Source organism: Macrotis lagotis, chromosome 1 (assembly GCF_037893015.1).
Source record: "Macrotis lagotis isolate mMagLag1 chromosome 1, bilby.v1.9.chrom.fasta, whole genome shotgun sequence".
Taxonomy (NCBI): Eukaryota; Metazoa; Chordata; class Mammalia; order Peramelemorphia; family Peramelidae; genus Macrotis; species Macrotis lagotis.
This window is the reverse complement of record NC_133658.1, coordinates 572,109,144-572,132,515: the sequence shown is the minus strand read 5'-3', so window position 1 is coordinate 572,132,515 and position 23,372 is coordinate 572,109,144. Positions and strand designations below refer to the sequence as shown.

Below are 23,372 nucleotides of genomic sequence, written 5' to 3'. Positions count from 1 at the left end.
AGTGTTACTGCATGGCAGCTGGTATTTGTTGGGCAGTAAAATAGTAAGTCATTTCCTGTGTCAACAAGATGTATGGAGTAAATATTGTTTACTAATATTTACCAAAATATTTTTTGGTATTTATGTATAAATTCATGGGGTTAAAGCCCTAGCAAAATTCTTTATAATTACGTACACAAAAAAAGTTAACTAGAGCTATGTAGTATTCAACATACTGATATCATATATTACATATAAACAACTGTTGGTCATTAATATATGATTTTCTGACAAAATTGTTCCATCACAATGAGACTGAAGCAGAAATCTGAGCCAATGGCACCTCATTAAAGGGTCCATGGCCCCCTTTCAGTGATGCAGATCTCAAATCTTCCTCCTGATCTGAGATCCCCTCTCCTTCCAGGACCCTGCTTTTATAGGCCTCCAGTATAGCAAATATGGAACAATTTCATTGGTTGATATGTGAAACATAGACTAGAATAAGTGAAAATCAACAAAATGTTAGCAGGGTCATTCAGTGGACAAGGCAAAAATACCTTTGCTGAATGGATGGATTGTTGTCCAGTGTAATCAAGACTATAAACAACAAGTAAATGGTGGCATATCTTGTACATTATGTTGATTATAGTGAGAGGAATGTTGTGCAAAGACATTCTGGGCATTCATAAGATGGATGGACAGGAGGAGATGGTAGGGGCTATATATACACTGACTCAGTAGTCACAAGATGATCACCTGTTTGGTCCAGAAATAAGAAGTTGAGTCACTTCTACCACATTGAGTTTTTTTTTTTATAATTTTTTCTTTTAGGTTTTTGCAAGGCAAATGGGGTTAAGTGGCTTGCCCACGGGCACACAGCTAGGTAATTATTAAGTGTTTGAGGCTGGATTTGAACTCGGGCACATTGAGTTTTGTCACCAAGATAAGGAAAAAGAAAGGTGGATGGCATTTAGCTATGAATGTGCAATTGAACTTACCATCTGTTCTTCAAAGCCATGGGACTTATAATCATTTCAGATTGATACTGATTAGAATTTTAGTAGGGATTCTCATTAAATCATCTTTCTCAGTGAGGAACTTTGTGAGAAGGGTACCGGTGTCAGTGATTCCTAGTATCATAAGCAGTATTTGATTTGGATCAATAATAAGAGTTTGAGAGTGAGAAGGGAACCCAGTGGTCATCCGGTTTAACTCATACATGAAAAGATTTCCTGCTATCCTATCAGTGAAGAAACATTTATTAAACACATGCTATATGTAAACTGGGGATACAGAAAAATGAAATCATGCTTACTGTCTCTTCTGAGGAAGACAAGTACATATACAGCATTACTAGTTGAAGGGACAGGAAAAGTTTGGATAAGAAGGAAAGGGAAAGGTATGGACAAGAAGGGATGAGTGTGAAAAGGAAGGGAAGCTTTATTAGTTTAAAACTATGCTAAGACTTTTGGAACACTGCATAAGTACATATGAAATAAATACAGAAAGAATAAATACAAATAATATACCTGATAAAGGGTCACTTAGTCCCTGGTTGAAGACTTCCAAAAAAGAAAAACCATCATCTGGAGGCAGACCATTCCACTTTTGACAGCTCTAATTATTGGGAAGTTTTTCCTGACATCAAGACTAAATTTATAATCTTTTTTGCCACTATCAACCCATAAGTGGTGCAGTTGATAGAGTGCTGGCACTGAAGTCAGGAAGACTTGACTTCCTGAGTTCAAATTTGACCTCAGACACTTATTAGCTATGTGATCCTGGGCAAGTCACTTAATCTTGTCTCAGTTCTTCAGCTGTAAATTGAGCTAGAGAAGGAAGTGGCAAAACACTTTGTCAAGCAAACCCCAAATAGGATCAAAAAGAGTAAGGCATGACTGAAACAACAGAACAACTATCCAGGTCAATCAATAATCTGAACTTGTAAGGAAACCAGAAATTCCAAGAAATGGAGGGGAAGAAGAAATACATTCTAAAAGACCATATTACTATGCCCTTGGTTGACCTTGACAGTCCAGGGGAGTGTATAAGATGGTTCCACATTGGGGAAAAGGCAAATGATTTAGAATCTCAAGAATCTCTAAATTGGACGGCATTCAAGAGAGAATCTGGTCTAGCCTGTGCCTGAATAAATATCTTTTACCAATATCTGGCAAGTGGATTTCTTGAAGTCTTCAAGATCTGGGGAACCAATTGCTTCCTAAGGTTAGTTCATTTTTGGACATCTCTCTTTGTTAGGGAGTTTTTCTTTACAATGCTGCATCTTTGCAGCAATCATTCATTTCTCCTACTTATTCTTAGAAGACAGAAAAAAAAGTCTAACCATTTTGTCAGACAACTCTAAATATTTCAGGTCTCCCCCCCCCCCAACTCTTCTTTTTGCCAAGGTAATTATCCCCAGGCTAAATATTTCATCATGTTGTACATCCTTCAAACATAACCTATACATTAAATTCATTTAACAAGGATTCATTAAATACCTATTATATGTCATGCACTTAACTTGAGGTAGAAGAATGCTAGAGAATATGAAAACTGTAAAAAAGAGATTTCCTGGCTGAAATTTCCTGCCTTGAGTTCTTAAAGATGTGAGTTCCAAGAGAATGCATTCCAAATTTGAGAGAACCTATAAAAAGGCATCACACAGGAGACAATGTTTTATAAAGGGAGTTGCAAGAATGCAGAATGTATAAAGAAAAATATACAATAATCCTGAAATTATAAGCTGGAGCCATAATGTGAAATGCTTAAAAAGACAAATAGGAGTCATAGTTTATTTTAAAAAACCCAAAACAAATAGAAATGTTTTTTATTAAAAAACAAAACCAAATAGTCTATTTTGTGCAAGAGACAAGAGAAACCCACTGAAGCTTCTTGACAGGTCAGATCTGTGTTTTAGTGTATCTAGAAAATGCATCTCTGACCTCAATCTCTTAGCCTGAGGCTGATGATACTTTGTTCTCAGGGTCCTAGAGAAATCCTTGAGTGGCTAAGGTATCTCTAATACTATCAGCTGGAGCCCCCAGATTGAGTATGGTTCCCCCACTGTTAACCACCAATGGCTAGCAACCAGGTCCATTTAGCCAATCAGTACTACTCAGCTTTAACAAAGTGATATTCCTTCTGAAGATCTATAATATCCAAGCTTTTCCCTAGCTTCCATCATACCACTTTGGTCTCTGGAAGGTGGGGAGTAAACTCAGACTTTACATGATTTCATCAAAGCACATGTTCCACCAAATTCAAATGTGGTATCGTTGGATGAGTTGTTTTCTCTACTATTATGGATACTGAGATGGTTACAAAGTTCAGCATAGCATTGAATTTCTGGACAGCCAATCAAAGAGGCTCTTGTTCTCCATGAGATGAGCATAGTGGTACCAGTTTCACAATGGCTTCACATGTTCCAATCTCTTCAAGGCATTTCCACTACATTTCATCATGATTCCTGGAAACAGACTCCCTAACCTCTCCCAAGTGAAGAATTGTTGCAGCAGAACTTGGCATATTTAGAAGGCCTGGGATCAGTGGTCAAGCACTGAAATACTAGCAATATCACTTTGACTTATCATGATCTGATCGATCACACATCTCAATCATCTGATACTTCAGGGAGATAGCAAGTATATTCATAAGAGTTTAGGGATATATAAATAAAAAAAATCAAAACTAGCTAGGGAACAAGAACACTAGGAGTTGGAGGAATCAGGAAGAGCTTGAGCTGCATTATAAAGTTCCATGAAGCAGAGGCGAAGAAGGGATGCATTCCACATATGAGAGAAGACCAAACCAAAGGCTAGGAGATGGGAGATGGAGAAGAGCAGCTTGTGGTTGGTAACACCAGTGTGTATAATGGAGGAAGGAGAGCAATGTACAATGAGGCTGAAATGATAAAGTGTTTTTTTGAAGGATGTTGGCTTTAAAAAGTCAAAACAAGCGTATTTATATTCTCTCTTAGATGCAGCACTGATCAACTGGAGTTTATTGAGTTAGGGAATGTTATGGTCAGGTCTACATTAAAAAAAGTCATTTTGATGTGAAGGATAGATTAGAGTGGGGACACGAGACAGGAGGGCAAATTAAAAAAGCCATTTTAATAGAGTGCTAGGCCTAGAGTCAGTTTAAATCCAGCCACTCTGAGCCTGATCTGTATCTTGCACTGGACCCAAATGCACACAATGTAAGCATCTATTAAATGTTGAGTTGAACTTTCTATTGCACTTTGCAGTTAATATTTTCCTATTACATTTATCTATGCTTTTGTCATCCCTCAATAGAAAAACAAGTTCCATGAAGGTAACAGCAAAAACATCTAATTTTTATATCTCTTCTAGCATCTAATTGATATGGTGGGGAAAATGACTAGATTTGGATTCAGGAGATCTGGATTTGCTTACTAACTATATCACTTTGGCAAGTTATTTAGCTCACTTGGGACTCATCTTCTAAATGAGGGAGGTCAGACTAGATGCCCTCAAAGGTCCCTTTCACCTCTAAATCCAAGATCCTTTAATCCCACAGTGCTCTGAACAAAGAAGGTGTTTATTAAATATGTTGCTTAAATGAACAATTAGATAAGAAAAATGAGAATTTCTCAAGTCTGAGAATTTTATTAATAGAATGTTTAGAAACATCTCAATCCTTAGGAATTGCCCTCTGATATATGAAAATGAAACAAAAGAGAGATATTCTCACCACCCTCCCCACAAATTTCCACAAACTCCAACCCATCACAAGATCTAGGTGAGCTCCATTCTTCTCTGCTTTAAAGGTGTTTCAGTTTAGTTGCTTGAAGACATACAAGGTCAAGACTGTTTCTTTTGTTTGTTTGTTTTTTTTGTTTTTTAAGTTTTTGCAAGGCAAATGGGGTTAAGTGGCTTGCCCAAGGCTACACAGCTAGGTAATTTATTAAGTGTCTGAGACCGGATTTGAATCCAGGTACTCCTGACTCTAAGGCCGGTGCTTTATCCACTATGCCACCTAGCCACCCAAGACTGTCTCTTGACTCTAGGAATCCATGGAATTGACCCCTACAGCTTCAAATCAAGAGGTTAACTGGGGTCACTGAATAGAGAGAGTACACATAATTTCAGTCTTTGTGGTTGGCTAAGTCTTACAGTAAGTAATTACCCCTGACAACAGAAAGGCTATAGATAGCAATGAAAAGAACATTGAGATGGTAGATACAGTGGAACCAAAGAGAAGGTACATTGCAACAGGTCATAGAAGCCTTATGCTATCCTTCAACCTTTTCCACCCTCTAGTGGATTTGACTTTTTAGAAAAGTACCAACCAGCCACAATGAGTTTGTACAAACAAAATGGATCAGGCCTGCTGTCAGGAGTCAGAAATCCAAGACGTTTTCAATGTCTCAAGATCCAAAAGTTAACAATGAGCAGATGAGCTAAAGTTGAGAGAACTTATTATCCACATCCCTTTTGGATCTTGTATTCTGTGCAATATATGGAAACATTACAGTAAGAGAAGACACTGATGGTATACTCTAGTCCTAAGAGCTATGGTATCCAGGGAAAAGAGAAGTGAATAGTGTGCATCATTGCCAGTATCAGACCAGGTAGTTTGATGAGTAGAAAATGTTTCTATCACTCTGGAGCACAAAAAGGATAGTATCTGGAGAACAATGAATAGGACCATACACCAACTCAGGAAAGACTCGGGAAGAATGAAGAACAAAGGTGCCACTCTTACTTTCAGTATTCAATTCTACTCCAATAGAACATGGTGCCCAAGAGAACACAAAACTAGAAAAAAATTAAGAAATCATTATGTTAGAATCATATTTGAGAGTATAACGTTTAGGTTTATGTAACTTTCAAATTTAAAAGGCATCCTTTCTGGAAAAAAAAAACACTACTAGGACATTGGTATGGAAGAAGTATAACCTATTAACTCCTATTTAACAACCCCAAATATCCTTACCCTAGAATCTTCTAATATATTAGATAGACATTCCTATTCCCATTCTCATTTCTGAATCACTCCCCTTGGAAAAACTCCCTTCCTTTGATTACAAATATAGTCCCAAATAAATGGATTCTATTTTCACTGTGAATCAATTCCTAGCTTGGGACTCTTTCTATTGGTATTTTGCTTATTATCCTAAAGGACAGCCTCTTTTTAATTTTCATTTATAATAACAACAACAACAATAATAATAATACATTTGTTGGTCTGGACCATGATTTCATTGACATAGAGAATATTAGGTGAGGAAACTGTTTCTATCAATGTAAATCAATAGTTTTTCTGCAACTTATAGCCAGATAGTTATATTGGGTCCTTGAGAAGTTAAGTGACTAACCCAAAATAACACAGAAAATATGTAGCAGTGGTGGGGTTTTGAACTCAAATCTTCCTTACTGTGAGTTCCTCCCTCTGTCTACTTTGTACACACTTTCTATTTACTAGTGATAAAAAAGTACTAGAAAGGATGATGGGATAATTCACATTTGCTAAATATAGTTTGCAAATCTTGTGGATTTTCCCATTTGAATTTTAGTTGTGACTTACAAAGTTTCCAAAGTGACTTTTCCAAGACCTCCAGAAAATGATTGTGGCACAGTAATGGGAAGACTCAAAGGAAGATAGGAATGATTGTGGGCTGCCCTACTGGCTGTGCTTAGACAGGAGAGGAAACAAAGGAGGCAAGGTTCAGGATCAATCCCTGGTCATGAATTGTGTGTCCTTTAAAGATGAGGAAACTGAGGCTCAGAGAGGGAAGTGACTAGCTTATGGTCACATAACTACTAGGTGGCAGGCATGGGGTTTGAACCCAATTGATTATAAGGACAGACAGCTCTTTTACCATTATATGCTCCTTATTCTCTCAATTATGAATTCTGTATATAACTACCATTTGTAAAGGAATATCTAAAAGGGGACCTTTGGAAAAAAGTGAAGCTATCGGAGGTGAAAGAAGGGATACCAAACAGCCTACAGCTTCATGGACTGGTTTCTTAAGACTAGAAATTAGAATATAGAGACTTAATAGCAACTTTTATCCTTCTGTTATTCTCTTGTCATTATAATTCACCCAGGAAATACTTACAGTCCAGCAGAGAATGGCAAATCCAAACCATGCAACGCCCCAGGCATGTCGATTCATTGGTCCTGAGATCAGTTCATAACAACCCTAGGAAGGAATGAAGCAACAGTTAGTGTTGAATCCTACCCCTCTAACAGGATGTGGAAGAAAAGAAATGATCAGGGATAGACTGTAGCATATTTAGGCAAATTGAAGCTATTCCTCCCCCAAGGCTTTAATGGTATAGTAGAAAGAGCACACTAGCTCTAGAATGAGAACACAGGAGTTCAAATCCCACCCTGAATGCTTAATACTTGAGTGACCTTGGGCAAGTCACTTAATCAACATGTTCTTCAGTTTCCTTATTCTGTAAAATGAGAAGGTTCATCTAGATGGTCTCTGAGGTCTCTTCCAGTTCTTGATTTATTATCTACATTCCATCAGACAACTCAGTTTACTTTTTTAATAATATTTTATTTTTTCCTAATTGCACATAAAAACAATTTTTGACGTTCATTTTTAAAAGTTTTGAGCTCTAAATTCTTTCCCTCTTTTCCCTGACAGCAAGCAAATTGATACAGATTTTACATGGACCATGTTAGTTATGTTGTGAAAGAAGATACAGGTGAAAAAAATAAAGTGAAAAAGAGTATGTTTCAGTCTGAATTCAAATCCATGAGTTCTTTCTCTGAAAGTGGAGAACATTTTTCATCATAAGTTCTTTGGAAGTGTCTTGGATCATTGTAATGCTGAGAATAGCTAAATTATTCCCAGTTGTACAATATTGATCACCGTATATGATTGCTATCACCATATTCTCCTGGTTCTGCTTACTTCACTTTGTATCAGTTCAGACAGCACAGTTTAGTTCTGTTTTGCTAAGATGAGGGTACCATACATTTTGTTGAACAATTTGTAATCGGTACATTTAAGTCCTTTTCTATTCAGTAGTCAATCTATTTAACAACAATGCTCATATTTTGGCACTTAAGTATTTACATATGTCATGGGGGATTGGTCAGTGATGTCTCTCCTTGCTACAAACCCACCTGGGGTAGTTTGTGAGCCTCCTAGATGTAAGTACTGATGGTATAACAAAGGTGCTTGGCCAGGGGTGGGCTGGAGTCAGCTCAAACCAACTTAGAGCCTCAGAAATTACCAAGCCACAAATCAGGTCTCTACTTGATATTGTTTCATTTCATTGTCTAGATTTATGAAAGCGATGGGTAGTGTTACTGTAGATTCAATTAAAAAGTGTGTAATGGGTAATTTTTTTTTTCCCCCATAGAACTGGTTGTTAAACTTTTACCAGCACACTTTTGGGTCTTTGGGGCTTGCTAAGTACTCTGTGATTGCTTCCTGATCTTGTGCTGAGAAGTTAAAGCAAAACCTTTTTAGTGGCTGATTAGCCCCAAATGAGTATGCATTCAAAAGGTCAAACTGAGCTTTCTCTTACTTTCTGTATTTGGTGTGCATTGTGGGAAGGGGTTAGGAGTGGGGGGGGGCGTTAAATGACTGAGGAGAGAGGCCTTTCGTATCCACAGTTTCTGGAGTGCTGACTAATTAGCTAGCTGGGTTGCCTTGAAAACAAGGTTCTGTTGGTTTTCTGTCTGTTATTTCATTCTTCTTTTTCTTAAGTGACTCAGGGTTGAAGATGCAATGAACTAGGCTACATCCAGGTGAGTCAGAAGGACCACCAGAGGACCAGTGATGGAAGCCCACTGAGCCTGGTGAGAAACAGCCCCACCTTGAGGAACCTGTGGGATCCAGCCCAGCAGGGATCCACCTGGTGGCCTGGATGCTTTGTCCGATGGCAAGGGAGAGAGTCAGCATGTCCAGAGGCAAGGTGGTGAACCGAAGGCTTAGTAGCAATGACTTAACTTTGAGCCTATTCTCTAGTTTTATTTTTTTTTGAGGGGGGGAGGAGAAGAGATATGTATGTATGTATGTATTTCTGTTCATAGTTCCTTTATAAAAACTAATTGGTATTAATTGCTTATTAATGATCTTGAGGAGATACCAATAATCTCAGCAAATTCTATTGGATCGGTGATCACTGACAATTGATATAGGGGAAGGGGAACAGGTTAGAAATGGGGCTAAAGTTGATAGCATTTGGTTCAAAGCCCGCTAGGGAAAGATGTAATTAGCCATGCTCTGCGGAACTGGCTTGCCAATTCATGTGAGAATAACGACCCCCTAGAATTTATATGGATTTCATATTCACTGACTTAGTTGAATACTCCTACAAGTAAATTATTGTTACTAAAATTGGCCAGAGTGACCTGCCTCAAAAGCAAAATAACCCACTACAATATGTTAGTGGATTCTAAGGAGGATCACAGATTTTGGTTAAGGGCAGATTTACTCACTGCTGTGTGATGTATAAAAACCATTAACCAAAAGAACCATGTGAGGATTATTTTAACTCACTCATGTCATCAGTCAATTCCACAAAAAAACACAGTGGGGAGAAAATGACATCATGGGGTATACCCAATTATTTCCTTAAGAATAATATTATAAGTAGGTGATTTGACATTACAGTGGAATAGGAATTTTTAAAAATCATTATAAAATGTGGTTATAATTCACTATAGGACAACAACCAACATTTATATGGTACTTTAAGCTTCTTGTTTGGGCCTTACAATAACTTTAATAAGGCATTTTTTTAGGTTGTACATGTATAATCATGTTTAACATATTTCTATATTAGTCATGTTGTGAAAGAAGATTTAGAACTAAAGGGAAAAATCTATTGGACATTATTACATACGTTAGTTTCCCATTTTACAGATGAGCAAGCAGATTCACATAAGTTAGTTAAGTGTCAGTTAAGTGTCAACCAGAGATGATATTTAAACCTAGATTGTTCTAATCATCCTGCTCAAGGATGACATGCAAATCCACAAAGCATTACATATTTCTTATTTGAGGCAGCTAGGTGGTACAATGGATACAGTTCAAATCTAGCCTTAGACACTGCCTAGCTGTGTGACCCTGGGTAAGTCACTTCATTCTGTTTGCCTCAGTTCTCTCAACTATAAAATGGGAATAGCATCTATCTTACAGGCTTGTTGTGAAGATAAAATGAGGTAATATTTGTAAAGTGTTAACATTCTGACTGGCACAAATAAACGACTTACTCCCCCTTCCACTTCCCCTGATTCCAAGGCTAGCACTACACCCACTAAACTTTCACTTTGTAAACCCTAAAGTATTATATAAAAGTCATCTGTATATGCATATATCTATATATATATAGGTTCATGCTTCTGTAAAGTTTAATGTAACCGGATATTCTATGCAAATAATAAGAGGTCAATAATACAGCCCACCCTTTTACCTTTCCTCCACCTTACTCCACTCTGCCCTGTGTGACCTGGTGACTGGTTTGCACTTCCTCCAGTATGCCCTGCATCTTCCATCTTTGTCCCTTTCCCCAGGAATCCCCCATCCCTGGAATCCTCTTCCTGCTCACCTTCGCCTCTGAGTTTCTCTGGCTTCCTTCAAGACTCAACTCAAAGCCTAACCTCTCCAGTTGTTGATGCACTCCTCTTTCAGACTTCCTTCCCTCTATTCTATGTACTTTCTGTGTTGTCCTCCCCATTACAACACGAGCTCCTTGAGAAGTCCATGTCCTGGCCTTTCGTGGTATTCCCCGAACTTGGAAAATAGCATGAAATACTTGATAATAGTAAATACTGAAGAAACACTTATTGACTTACTGACATTGACTTACTGACTTATTGACTTACTGACATCCAATACTTATTGGATTACTGACATTATTGCAAAACCAAGTTGGCCAGAGTGACCTTCCCTGAGGTAGATGACCCCTTCATGGCCAAATTGAAAGGCCTTTCTCAATCTTCATTCTCCTTGAGCTCTCTGCCTAAGTGGAAACTGGACCATTGTGAGTTCCTTGGCAAGCTCTTTATGTGATTGCGGCTCTCCTCCTGTCTGATTTCTCCTTTTCAATTCTCCTTTGCTGAATCCTTGTCTTGGCTTCTCCCAGTAATCATAAGTATCCCTCCACTCTCTGTCCTGGGCCCTCCTCCATCCTTCCTTTATGCTATTCTGCTTAGTGATCTAATGGAGGACCAGATCCCTATGGTTGATTTGCAGATTTTTATTTTTTATCCTTCCCTCTCTTCTCTCCTGACCTCCAGGATTGCAATGCCAGCTATCTTGAATTCAATGTCCCACCGAGATCTTAAACTCACCATGTACAAAACTAAACTCACTCTCTTTCCCTTTAAGCCTTTCCCTTTCCCTAACTTCCTTATTACTGTCAAGATATCACCAAACTCCCAGGTTCCTGGCTTGTTATATAGGTCTCACCCTTGATTCCTCATTTTTTCTTACTCCACCCTCCAACCAATCTGTGCCCAAGCCCTGTCAATTCTATTTTTGCAACATTTCTTGTGCACATTCCTTTCTTTTCTCTGATATTGCTACTATCATGGTGCAGGCCCTCATCACCTCACACCTAGACGACTGCAGTAGCTTTGAACTGATCTCCCTGCTTCAATCTCCACTTACTCCAGTCTATTTTTCACTCATCTATCAAACTGATGTTCCTAAAGTTTGTTGTCACTCCCCAGTTCAATAAACTCTATTTTATTGAGTTATTTTTATGACTTCCAAGATCAAATATAAAGTCTACTGTTTGACTTTAAAACCCTGCATAATTTGGCTCCATTTACCTATCTACTCTTCCTACACCTTATTCTTTTGACATCCTCACTATTCCTTGCATAAGATGATCTTTCTACTGAGTACAAGCCTTTTCATCCTTCATCCCCAGAATGCTTGTCTCAGCCTTCAGGCTTCTCTGGCCTTTTTAGGAAAAAATCCCATCTTGTGCAGTTAGCACAATGGCTGGTTCAGAGTAGGTATTAATAAAAACACATTGATTTAACTTGTTGATTAAATGAGAAAGTACATATGGAGAATTTTGTAAGCCTTTAAAGAACCATATACAAATCATAAATTTATGCATATATATATGGTCATGCTCCTGTAAAGTTTGATATAATAGGATATTCTATGCAAATAATAAGAGGTCAATAATGAAAAAATAGGTCATAAGTACTAACAAATTGAAATAGCTCAAGAAAAGCTGATTAGAGAGCAGTGCTTTAGGCAAATTACAAAAGTGCCCACGTAACATAAAAATATAGGAACTACTACACCCTAGCATTGTACAACCCTTAGTTTAGTATTGTGCAGGCCCAAGAAGTGTGCTGGGAGAGGACACACATGCCTATCCCCATCAGGAACAAAGTTAAATATGATATTTTTGAAAAAAAAAAACTAGTTACTTTTACTTCTTAATATTTGTCCTAATTCTTTCTGAATCCAATCACATTTTCTACCAAAACTAACTCTCTAAGTGTAAAGGGTTCCATAAATTACTGCTGTTTATTCTTTGTTTCTGAAAAGGACCAATGCCATCCTGAAATGATCCTGGGACTTGACTTCAAGTGAGGCAGAGCTGCACCAAGTCATCAGTCTTCCGTTGCAAGACCAAAGTCAAGATGACTGTCAATGACTGAGAAGACCCTGGCTTTTTTGGACCAAGCTCCAAGGGCCCCACAGCATCTGCTTCAGCTGCCTTCTCCTTTGACCAAGGGAAATCTTCATTCCCATGCTTAGCACACTGACATGTTTTAGACCTGGTGTAGTCTATCTGCCCAGAAGGTTGACCAGGGTGTGGCTGCTATCACTTCTTGGAGGCATAGGTGAGATGGATGAGATACCTTGAAAAGGGTTATAAGCCCTCAAACTGGCCATGCTGCTCCTCCTGAACATCCCTACACCTCTCCATATGTTATTATTTATTGTTTGAAGTATTCCTTACTTTTGCTACATGACCAACCCATCTATTGTTCTGGACATTAAATTTTTCAGATGATATCCTTTGTACCACAACTCCTGTGTAATTCCTTATTTGTAATGTATTGCTCATGCCTATCAATACATTTATCTTTTGAGTTTTGGGGAACCTCAAACTTTATTTTACATAAGGATAAGAAATACTTTCTATTTTGTTTCCACTATCTTTTTCCATGATTAGCAATAATGCTAATATATAGCATGAACATTCTCAATGAATCATCTAGAATGGCTTCCAAGGGCCTTACCTGGGTTACAACTAATAGTGCAGAGCCTGTCATTTTCTAAATATATTTTGGGTTATTTCTCTTTAAAAGTGCTTGCACATGAATAACTTTGTGAACTACCATATTATCAGTTTTCCTGAGAAATGGTCATTCACAAGGGATCCCATTCTCTCCTCAAATAACCATGACATTTTTGAAAAGCATGCCAGATTATATTTAGAATATTTTATATTATGACAGACAGCAAAAACAGCTAGCTTCAAAATCCTGAGGACCTGGATTCAAATCCCTCTTCTTTTTTTTTGCAAGACAATGGGGATAAGTGACTTGCCCAAGGCCACACAGCTAGGTAATTATTAAGTGTCTGAGTCTGAATTTGAACTCAGGTACTCCCGACTCCAGGGCTGGTGCTCTATCTACTGCACTACCTAGCTGCCCCAACAAATCCCTCTTTTGACATTTAAAACCTTATGGAATTAATGTAACTTCTCTTATAGGCAATTCTCTAAGACCATATTTTGCTGAATAGTTGCTGCCCTGCATGAGTAGAGGAAATTTTTTTCAGGAATTCCCTGAAACAATGAAATTATGGGTTTAGTTCCCATCTCTTCCCACTCCCTATATCTTCTATTGCACTCAGATATTAATATTAATTCAGTTGTGACTAGCATTATTTACAACCAATGGATTTAGGAACTATATCTTAGATTAAACTCTCTGGTGTACTCCTCTGAACTGTCATGACATTTTGCTCATAGCTCTCTTGAATACTCATCATATTCTCTTTTGCTTTGATGTTATTTTATACTGGTCCTACTTCTGACTGTTTTCCCTGGATGTCTTCCCTGCCTGGAACGCTTTGCCTCCTGGATTCTATTAAAGTCTTAACCTTCTGCAACCTTTGCTGGTCCCACTTAATTTGTATGTGTGTGTGTGTGTGTGTGTGTGTGTGTGTGTGTGTGTGTGTGAAGCAATCAGGGTTAAGTGACTAGTACAGGGTCACACAGTTATTGGTCCCACTTAATCTTTTTTTTCTTTAGGTTTTTGCAAGGCAATGGGGTTAAGTGACTTGTCCAAGGCCACACAGCTAGGTACATTCCCATTTAATCTTAATGTTTCCTCTTTGGGGCCATCTCCAATTTATTCCGGATGGATTCTTTTTGTACATAGTTGTTTGATGTCTTCACCATTACCCTGTGAACCCCCTGAGAGCAGAACTATTTCTTTCCTCCTATCCTTGGTGCTTGGCTGACTGCCTCAGACAGGCCAAGAGGCCAAGGTCAGCTCCACTTCCTGGCCCTTCCAGGTATTTTGACTTTTGTCTTGGCTGGACTTCCATGATTGTGGAGGATGGGGTAGGCTGAGCATTTTCTGTAACTTTGCCTCACTTGTGTCCAGTTCACTCATAAGCCAAACCATCACCCTCTTTGTGTTGGCTCTGAGAATGAAGGACGGAGAGCAACACAGAAGATACTTTAAAAAGGGTTAGAAGAGAGGAATGGTCTAGTTTGGGGTCTACACGCCATCTGGTGGTCCACAGGGATACTGCAGCCTCTAGGAGAGCAGTTGGGCCGGGGATGAAGGCGGGCAGAGGGGGCCCCAGATTAATTTGGATGAAACCACTTCGCTGGTGGCTGTAGCACAGGCCAACCTACTAGGAAAAATGATATTTGCACCAGCCTGCTGGCAGACTACCTAAGGGATCAGTTGTTTTCTGGGGAGGGCAGGACAATAAGTGGGCTATCACTATTGTACCATGCCACATACATTTGCCTTCCAAATACTTAAAGATAACTAGTGACTTTTCCTCCTAAGTCATCTTTCATAAAGACAGATATCCATAATTATCATAAAATGAGATCTGGAGTCCCTTCTTCCTCCTGGTCTTCCTCCTTCCTTTGTACTATATTCTCCCTAAAATGTGGACCATTCTGCCAGAACTTTAGGAAAAAAGGCAACATTTTATTTTACTGTGATAATTACCTTGCTGTGATAATAGCCGGACACACCAAGTTTACAAGCATCGAGATTGAGGGGCTTATAGAGCTTATCCATGACACAGCACTGATGAGGCCAGGGGTAGTCGGCATCATTATTTTCCTCCCTGAAGGCCGACTTGTACTTTTGCCAATCTGATGGACCATTGACACCACAGCACTTATCCTGTCCATGGAAAAATAAAATCAGTATTTCCTTTCATGATCCCTGCTAAGCAGTCATTAGGATAAATGAGGTATTGAAGGGGAAACAGAGATAAAATAGTATAGCATAGCTTAAACCCACTCAAAGTCCTACCCTTAAAACTTATCAGCATCTCTATGTGGGAAAGAGAGAGAAAATGACATGTACCCTTTTATCCTGGTTGAATGATCCCACATCTTCCTTCCTTTCCATCTTCTCTCCCTCCTTCCCTGACTTCCTTTCTCCTTCCTTCCTCTCTCCCTCCCTTCCTTCCTTCCTTCCTTCCTTCCTTCCTTCCTTCCTTCCTTCCTTCCTTCCTTCCTCTCTCCCTTCATTCCTTCCTCTCTCCCTTCCTTTCTTCCTCCTTTCCTCCTTTCCTTTCTTTCCCCTTCCCCACCTCCCTTTCTCCCTCTCTCCCTCCCATCCTCATAGGGTTGTTGTGAGACTCAAATAAGATTATATATGTAAAATGCTTCCCATAACTTAACGAGTGGTACAAATGTCAGCTGTTATTATTACTGTGATTAGAACCAAAATTTATGGTCAGAGAAGAGAGTTTTTCTCTTTTGCAATGAGTTGCTATTGAGTCATCAAATCATTATTTGGTCTGACTTCAACATGCCTGGAATCCTGGGAAAGTCAGAAAATTCTTGGATTTTGCATACCCCATGGTTAACATCACCATTCAATCAGATGGCAACTTGCAAATGAGCAGGCTTGTGATATAGTGGAAAGAATACTTGGCCTGGAGCTGGAGGAATTGTGTTACCTTCTAGTGATTTCCTAACTGCGAGATCTTAGACAAAATGAAACTATGATTGTCTTCAGGGGTTTATATCCTTTTAAAGAGAGACAAGATATACACATATAATTGTAGATCAAATAAGTATAAGGTAATTTGAGGGGAGGAGTCGCTAACAGGGAGGTAGTAGTTGTGTTTTAGTAGTGTTTTAGTTAAGATCTGAAAGAAACTAGGGCTTCTAAGAGGCAGGGAAGAGAATGCACAAATAGATGGCATATACTAGGCAAGGGACAACAAGAAGACCATTTTGGTGGCACTAAAAAGGAAAGGTAGGTTGGGAAGGACTTAACTACCCTAGAGGCATTTCTCCATATCTATTGGATGGAATGGATAAACTCTAAAGAGTCCTAGGGTCCTATTTCTGATATATCCTAGCTATATGACATGGGTAAGCTAAAGCCTCTCTGAGCCTCAGTTTCCTTAGCTGTAAAATGTGAATAATTATGCCTCTAATACATAGGCTTCAAGTGAGATAATGTATAAAATGCTATATAATATCTATTTCAATTACAGCTGTTTATAAACTAGAAGTCATAATGGACAGACACTTCACTTAAAATCAGGAAGGATTAGGATTGAATCCTATCTCAAACACTTATTCTAAGCTGTTACCCTGGAAAAAAATCATGTAATTGCTCTGAATCTCATTTTCTTTGTTGAGGTCAGTCCAATATATTGCTCAATAACAATGTATTTCAGTAGAGGAAAACATTTTCCTTGTCTATAAAAACAGGACTCAGCCCACAGGGTTGTTTTGAAGATCAGGTGAGGTAGGGTAGGAAAGCACAACCTTAATATTCCATATGAATATTAAAAATTATTATTGTAGTGATAAATTCATGTTAAGTAAACTAGCAGCCAGAGGACTCTCAGGACATTCCAGATTCTGGGATCAAGAAAATAATCAGTTAATCAACAAGATAGATGGCACCAAGTTAGACGATGGGGAAATAAAATAAAAATAAAATAGATCCATCTTGATTTAAATGTCTTAAAGGGAAAAAGATAATTTTTATTGCTTCATATGAGTACTAAAGGACCAGCAAACAGTTGGGCATGGGAAGAGACAATTCAACTAAATTAGCAGTTTAAAATTAGAGATGTCAATTTTTCTTGGTTATTTTTGTTCTGGACTTTACTGCTTCTTAACGTAACTGAAAATTTGGAATATTTTCCCCTAAAGATTAAAATCTAGTACAAATATAGCTGAAATAGAAAACAAGTGGGCCCCAGATGGATATTAAATTTTTAAAATAAAATTGTAATCAACTCTATTTAGTAAGACACTGATTATCCCACTTGTAGATTTTTTGTTTTTTCAGAAAATTCATTCAAATTTCAGTAGCTTAGCTAAAGAATAGAAATCTGTGGGGAAATGGAAACAAAGTACTAAACACACCAGTTTTCTCCTTTTGACCAGCTCCTTTAAAATATTTGGTAAGAAGTTTAAAATATAGATGCCACTCAATTTATAAAATAAATATTTTCAAGCAAATTTCTTTCCTGCTGACTTTCATAATAAAATTGTGATATGTAAATATAGATATATATTATATAATACATTATGCTTATGTATGTATATATATATTCTATTTAAGTATATATGCATGCTGCTGTCTAATTGTGTTGAATTGAAAATCTTGAAGGGTTAAGGCTTAAACCTTAATAAGGTCAGGCCTGATAAGCACTTACTAGTTATGTGAAATTCTTAAGGTCTTGGTATCAGTAAAAATACTTGCACAGACAAAACCACTGTAACCAAGATCAAAAGAAATGTAGTAAACTGGGAAACAATTTTTACAACTAATGTTGCTGACAAAGGACTCATTTATAAAATATACAGAGAACATTTATAAAATATACAGAGAACTAAGTCAAATTTTTTTAAAAAAGCCATTCCCCAATTGGCAAATGGACAAAGGATATGCAAACGCAATTTACAGATGAGGAGATCAAAGCAATCCATAGTCATGTGAAAAATTGCTCTAAATCATTACCTATTAGAGAAATGCAAATTAAAGCTCTGAGGTACCACCTCACACCTCTCAGATTGGCCAATATGACCAGAAAGGATAAAGATCATTGTTGGGAGGGTTGTGGGAAATCTGGGACACTAATACATTGTTGGTAGAGCTGTGAACTCATCCAACCTTATTGGAGAGCAATTTGGAGCTATGCCCAAAAGGCAACAAAAATGTGCATACCCTTTGATACAGCAATACCACTACTGGGTCTATACCCTGAAGAGATGATGAAAAAGGGTAAAAACAACCACTTGTACAAAAATATTCATAGCAGCCCTGTTTGTGGTGGCAAAGAATTGGAAATCAAGTAAATGCCCTTCATTTGGAGAATGGCTTAGCAAACTGTGGGTTATGTATGTCATAGAACATTATTGTTCTATTAGAAACCAGGATGGATGGAATTCAGGGAAACCTGGAGGGATTTGCATGAACTGATGCTGAGTGAGATGAGCAGAACCAGAAAAACATTGTATACCCTAACAGCAACATGGGGGTGAAGATCAACCTTGATGGACTTGCTCATTCCATCAGTGCAACAATCGGGACAATTTGGGACTGTCTGCAATGGAGAATACCATCTGTATCCAGAGAAACAACTGTGGAGTTTGAGCAAAGAGCAAGGACTATTACCTTTAATTTAGGAAAAAAAACCTGATATCTTATTGACTGACCTTGCTCTCTCTTATACTTTATGTTTCTTCCTTAAGGATATGATTTCTCTCTCATCACATTCAATTTGGATCAATGTATACCATGGAAACATTGTAAAGACTGGAAAATTGCCTTCTGTGGGGGGGCAAGTAAATTGTAAAACTCAAAAAAAATAAAATCTTTAAGAATTAAAAAAAACCAGAATAAATACTTGTGGTTCCAATGTCTTAGCTTTCCTTTTCCTTTCTCCTTTTGCCGAGGCATCTATTGGAAGTGGGTTGTGATATCATACTTAATCAGAAGATGACCTTGTATGGGTGAAAATATTCTTCAATCCGAGGATTTGGAGTCTATAAAACATGTTGTTTTGTCCTGATTTATGTGTACAAATTAAATATTCTGTAAAATGTGTTTGCTTTTTTTTTCCTAAAGGAGATATCGATAATCATTCTAATTTTCAATGGTTCCAAGGGGTTTTTGAGGGGTATAATTGGTAGATTAATTTATTCATACTATTAAAACTTGTTAGAAGACAAATGGGAAATCAGTGATGGGGAAAGGAACTAAAGTGTCCTGGTGATAATCCATCTCTGCTACTTGAGTTTTCTATCTTCTTCCTCACTGATTTCAGGTCCAACCATGAAAATGAAGAATCAACAAGAAATATCTTTCTAATGACCATGTTAAATGGGAAATCAATTCAATAGATATTTACCATTGTACTATATATATATATATATATATATATATGTATGTATATATATATATACATATATATATATAGTAGGCCTTGAAGTTGACCCAGATAAGTACATCATTTAATAAGTAGGTACAGAAATCCAGTTTGCATATGTTAATATATTTTCTAAAGTACAAAGAGTATGGGGTTATCCATATTTCTTTCTAATGTAAATGAAAGCATATAAATTTTTGTCATAATATCTTGACATTTTCTTGGCCACCTTTACTCAAACTTTACATGACTATTATGACATCAAGATTCATAGATCTCTGTCCCAGAGATGGGGGTCCTGATAATGAGCATTGACTTTATTTGGCCTAGAACTCAGACCATCACAAACTGCCCAGTCATTTTAACACCAAACTCATGCCACTCCACATTATTATCCTATTTGAAGTTGTGCTGTGTTCCTGGGATACTGAGCTCTGATGAGTAAATATTAACCTTATTTTGCCTAGAACCAGGCCATTTCTAGCCCGTCTCTTTCACCCTGCCTTGTTAGAATGTAAATTTTTTTATGAATGGACACTATTTCCAATAGTAAGCACAGTTACCACATACTAAATGCTTTAAAATGCTTTTTTCATTTAGCCATTAATAGGCTTTCCCATCACAATTTCATTTAAAAAAATAATTTAAAATTCAATGTCTCAAGTTAAGCTTGAAAAATGATGTTAGTCCAAAGGCTTTCTACAGTTATGTATCTCCTTAAATTTCTTTAATTTTTTTAAAATTATGAATAATCGTCAAATAAAATGAATATATAAGAAAGAAAAAGAAAATTGTACACAAACCCACAAATCTTTTATAAGTAGATTATATTTAATAAGGTCATTGTTGCCTTCTCAATTCACCACCCCAATTGAAAAAAAAAAGAAAGAAAAATAAACCTTTGTAACAAATATGCATGATTAATCAAAATAAAAATGCATAATTAATCAAAGCATATTTCTTTATTGGCCATTCTCTAATAGTCTCAATGTGAGAGAAGGTCCTCCTCTAAGTCATTCTATTCTAGCCCTGCTAGGATTCACTTCAGTCAAAGGTTGTCATATTCTCACCTGGAGCATGAGGCGGTCCCAGGTTTTGGTCACTTCTGTATTTTTCCATATGTCATCATTATTGGACTGACTTTTGTTCTGATACCTTTCCAGCATCTGCCTCAGGAAAAGATTGGTAGTAAACTGTCAGGAGAAAAGATAAAATAGGATTAGCCTAACAGTTGCCAGACCCTAGAAGCACCAAAGTACATTTAAACTAAGAGGTTCTCTATTTTAATGGGAAGCAAAATTGTATTCAGTAAATTCAGGTGAAGATTGGCTATGAGTCTACTTTTGGATGACAGTACCAGTATGGGAGTACCATAACTAAGTCAAAACAGAGTTATTTTATATTTATTTAAGTGGGAAATGAGAAGGAAGAAGGCAGAAAAGAGAATAGACTTACAAGTAGCAAATATGTTATCAGAAGCAAATTAAGTTGAGTCAACTGAGGGGTTAAGGGTTGGTAACAGATAATCCATCTCAATTGAAAGAAGTCAGGCTAAGGGAGGGGGCAGGGTCCATACCCCAGAAAGTTCCCCTAGGTATAGCTAATGATCTTAAATCCCTTAATCTTCATCAAGGGAACAGAAACAAAGAGAAGTTGGTAGGTAAAGGGCACTGTTACCAGGAAGAGGTGTTCAGTGATGATGGGATACTTGGAGATAAGAACCAAGAGTTGGCCAAAGGGAGTAGGGGTAGCTCTACCATGGATGCAAGGGATTTGTGGCACAAAGATAGTGGAGGATCATGAGACCCAAGAATGGTGGATTGAAGGATCACCTTGGGGAGAAAGTAAGCCCCTTGAATGTCAGTATTCTGGGGACAATCCCTGTTTGCCCCCTCCCTGATTATGACTGTGAGAGGAAATAGAAATAAAACTGTGTGTCAGACTCAGATTGTATCAGAGTGATTATTAGAAAATGTTCTCCCAGATACTCCCAGTAGAGACCATACTTACAAAATCTCTCTGCACAGCTGCTGTGATGCTGGATGCCACTTCAAAGGCATAAACTATAAACATCAGAATGAAATACTGAAAAAGAAGCAAAGTACACAAGTTATATGTCACCTAAAGACACATCTCTAGGACTGATTTTTTAAAAAAAGTATATATTCCATAAAACATTTATTGACTTTATGAGTCTTTCTGCTAGTCCCTAATGGATCTTATTCTTCTCTTTGCCTTAGGAGTTTAGAGGTCATTTAACCCAATGCCCTCATTTTATAGATCTCAGGAATATAGATATAGAGCTGTAAGACCTTAGAGAAGATGGGACAAAACCCCATAGAGAAGATGGGACAAAACCCCATAGAGAAGATGGGACAAAACCCCATCATTTTACACATGAGAAATCTGTGGCCCATAGGGATAAGTGACTAGCCAAGATTTGAACTCAGTTCTTCTGGTGCCATAAGCAGTGTTCTTTCCCACTGTACCCCAAGGCTAAGCAGATTTCTAACTGGTTCCTTACATTTTCCCCTTTGCCTGGAAAAAGAACCAAGGGGCTGACCCACTATAGTAAATGGTAAGAAAACTCCCTGACTGACTTCCCATCTTGCTTACATAGGAAGAAGCAGAGGCTTTGTGAAGTAACCAAAGACATGGCATGACTCCTAATCCCCAAATATAACAATATAATCCCCAAGAAGGAATTTTATAGCACAATAAAACTGTAGTAATCCTGAATAATATGGGAAAACCCCTTTCTGAATTCCTGAAAAGTCTAAACTATGGGGAATTATAGATTTAGCTAATATTTTTGTCACAACAGAGAGAAAGGAGCAGTGGATTGCTGGTGAATGTTTAACAACTGGCTCTCTGGAAAAAATGTAAACATAAGCTCAGTCTGAATGATTAACATTTTCTTCATCACTTTCTTAAGCTAGATGTCAACAAACAATAAATTAAGCCCTAACTTTTAGCATTTTTGGATTTCTGAGCTGTAAAAGCTTACATTGAAAATTTAACCATCAGCTCCAGTTATGAAACAGCTCCACCACACTCCTGGAAAGGAGGCAACCTGGATATGAAACACACACACACATGCTGACTAATTTGCATTCACCCACTCTTTCACAAAGTTTGTGTAGAGTAAATGATGTGAGAGAGTGTGTCATTGTGGGACAGATTCGAATTGACCAAAGTAAGTCTGTGCAGCACATAACCCTTTCTGTTACATTGACCCAGTAGGATGAACAGTAGTTTGGTAATGGTGGCCACCTTTTAAGTAAATATAGGTGGGAGTTATAGGGTAGAATGACATTTTTCTTGTATAATTCTGGGTGCAAAGGAAGAATGACAATTATCTCCCATCTAGACCAGGCAAAATTGGATCAACAAGTCAAGTTTGTCTTCTATAGTACCTCTTGTCTAACTCTATCTTCTTTTCTTCTGTTTGCTTAATGTGCCCTCCTCTCCAGTGTACTTCCCTCTCCCAACTCTTGAGCAGACTCAGAGTGCCTTCCAGGCAAAAGAAGACAACTGGCAAACAACTTTCACAAGTATTAGTGTCTCAAGGTGTTGTTCAGTTGTTTCAGACTCTTCGTGCCCCCTTTTGAAGTGTTTTGCCATTTCCTTCTCCAGTTTATTTTACAGATGAAGAAACTGAGGCAAACAATTAATTGCCCAGGTTCACACAGTTAGTGAGTATCTGAGGCCAGATTTGGACTCAGGTCCTCCTGATTCCAGGACTGGCATCTATCCACCATATCACCTAGTGTTCTGTTGTATTAGTTACCTTCTCCCAATTTAT

The 23,372-nt window shown here is 37.8% G+C and overlaps 1 protein-coding gene across 1 annotated transcript in view; it reads right to left on the bottom strand.

Annotated features, from left to right (window-relative positions):
* Positions 1-168: 168 nt before the first annotated feature.
* The window catches only part of UPK1B (uroplakin 1B), a 46,391-nt gene continuing 23,187 nt past the window's right edge, over positions 169-23,372 (bottom strand). Inside the window, exons 4-8 of the mRNA XM_074214564.1 lie at positions 21,578-21,652; positions 20,638-20,760; positions 15,160-15,339; positions 7,070-7,153; positions 169-5,762 (exon numbers count right to left, since the gene is read on the bottom strand). Coding sequence (XP_074070665.1) covers positions 5,712-5,762; positions 7,070-7,153; positions 15,160-15,339; positions 20,638-20,760; positions 21,578-21,652 — 513 coding nt within the window. The 3' untranslated portion in view covers positions 169-5,711. The remainder of the gene's footprint in view (positions 5,763-7,069; positions 7,154-15,159; positions 15,340-20,637; positions 20,761-21,577; positions 21,653-23,372) is intronic.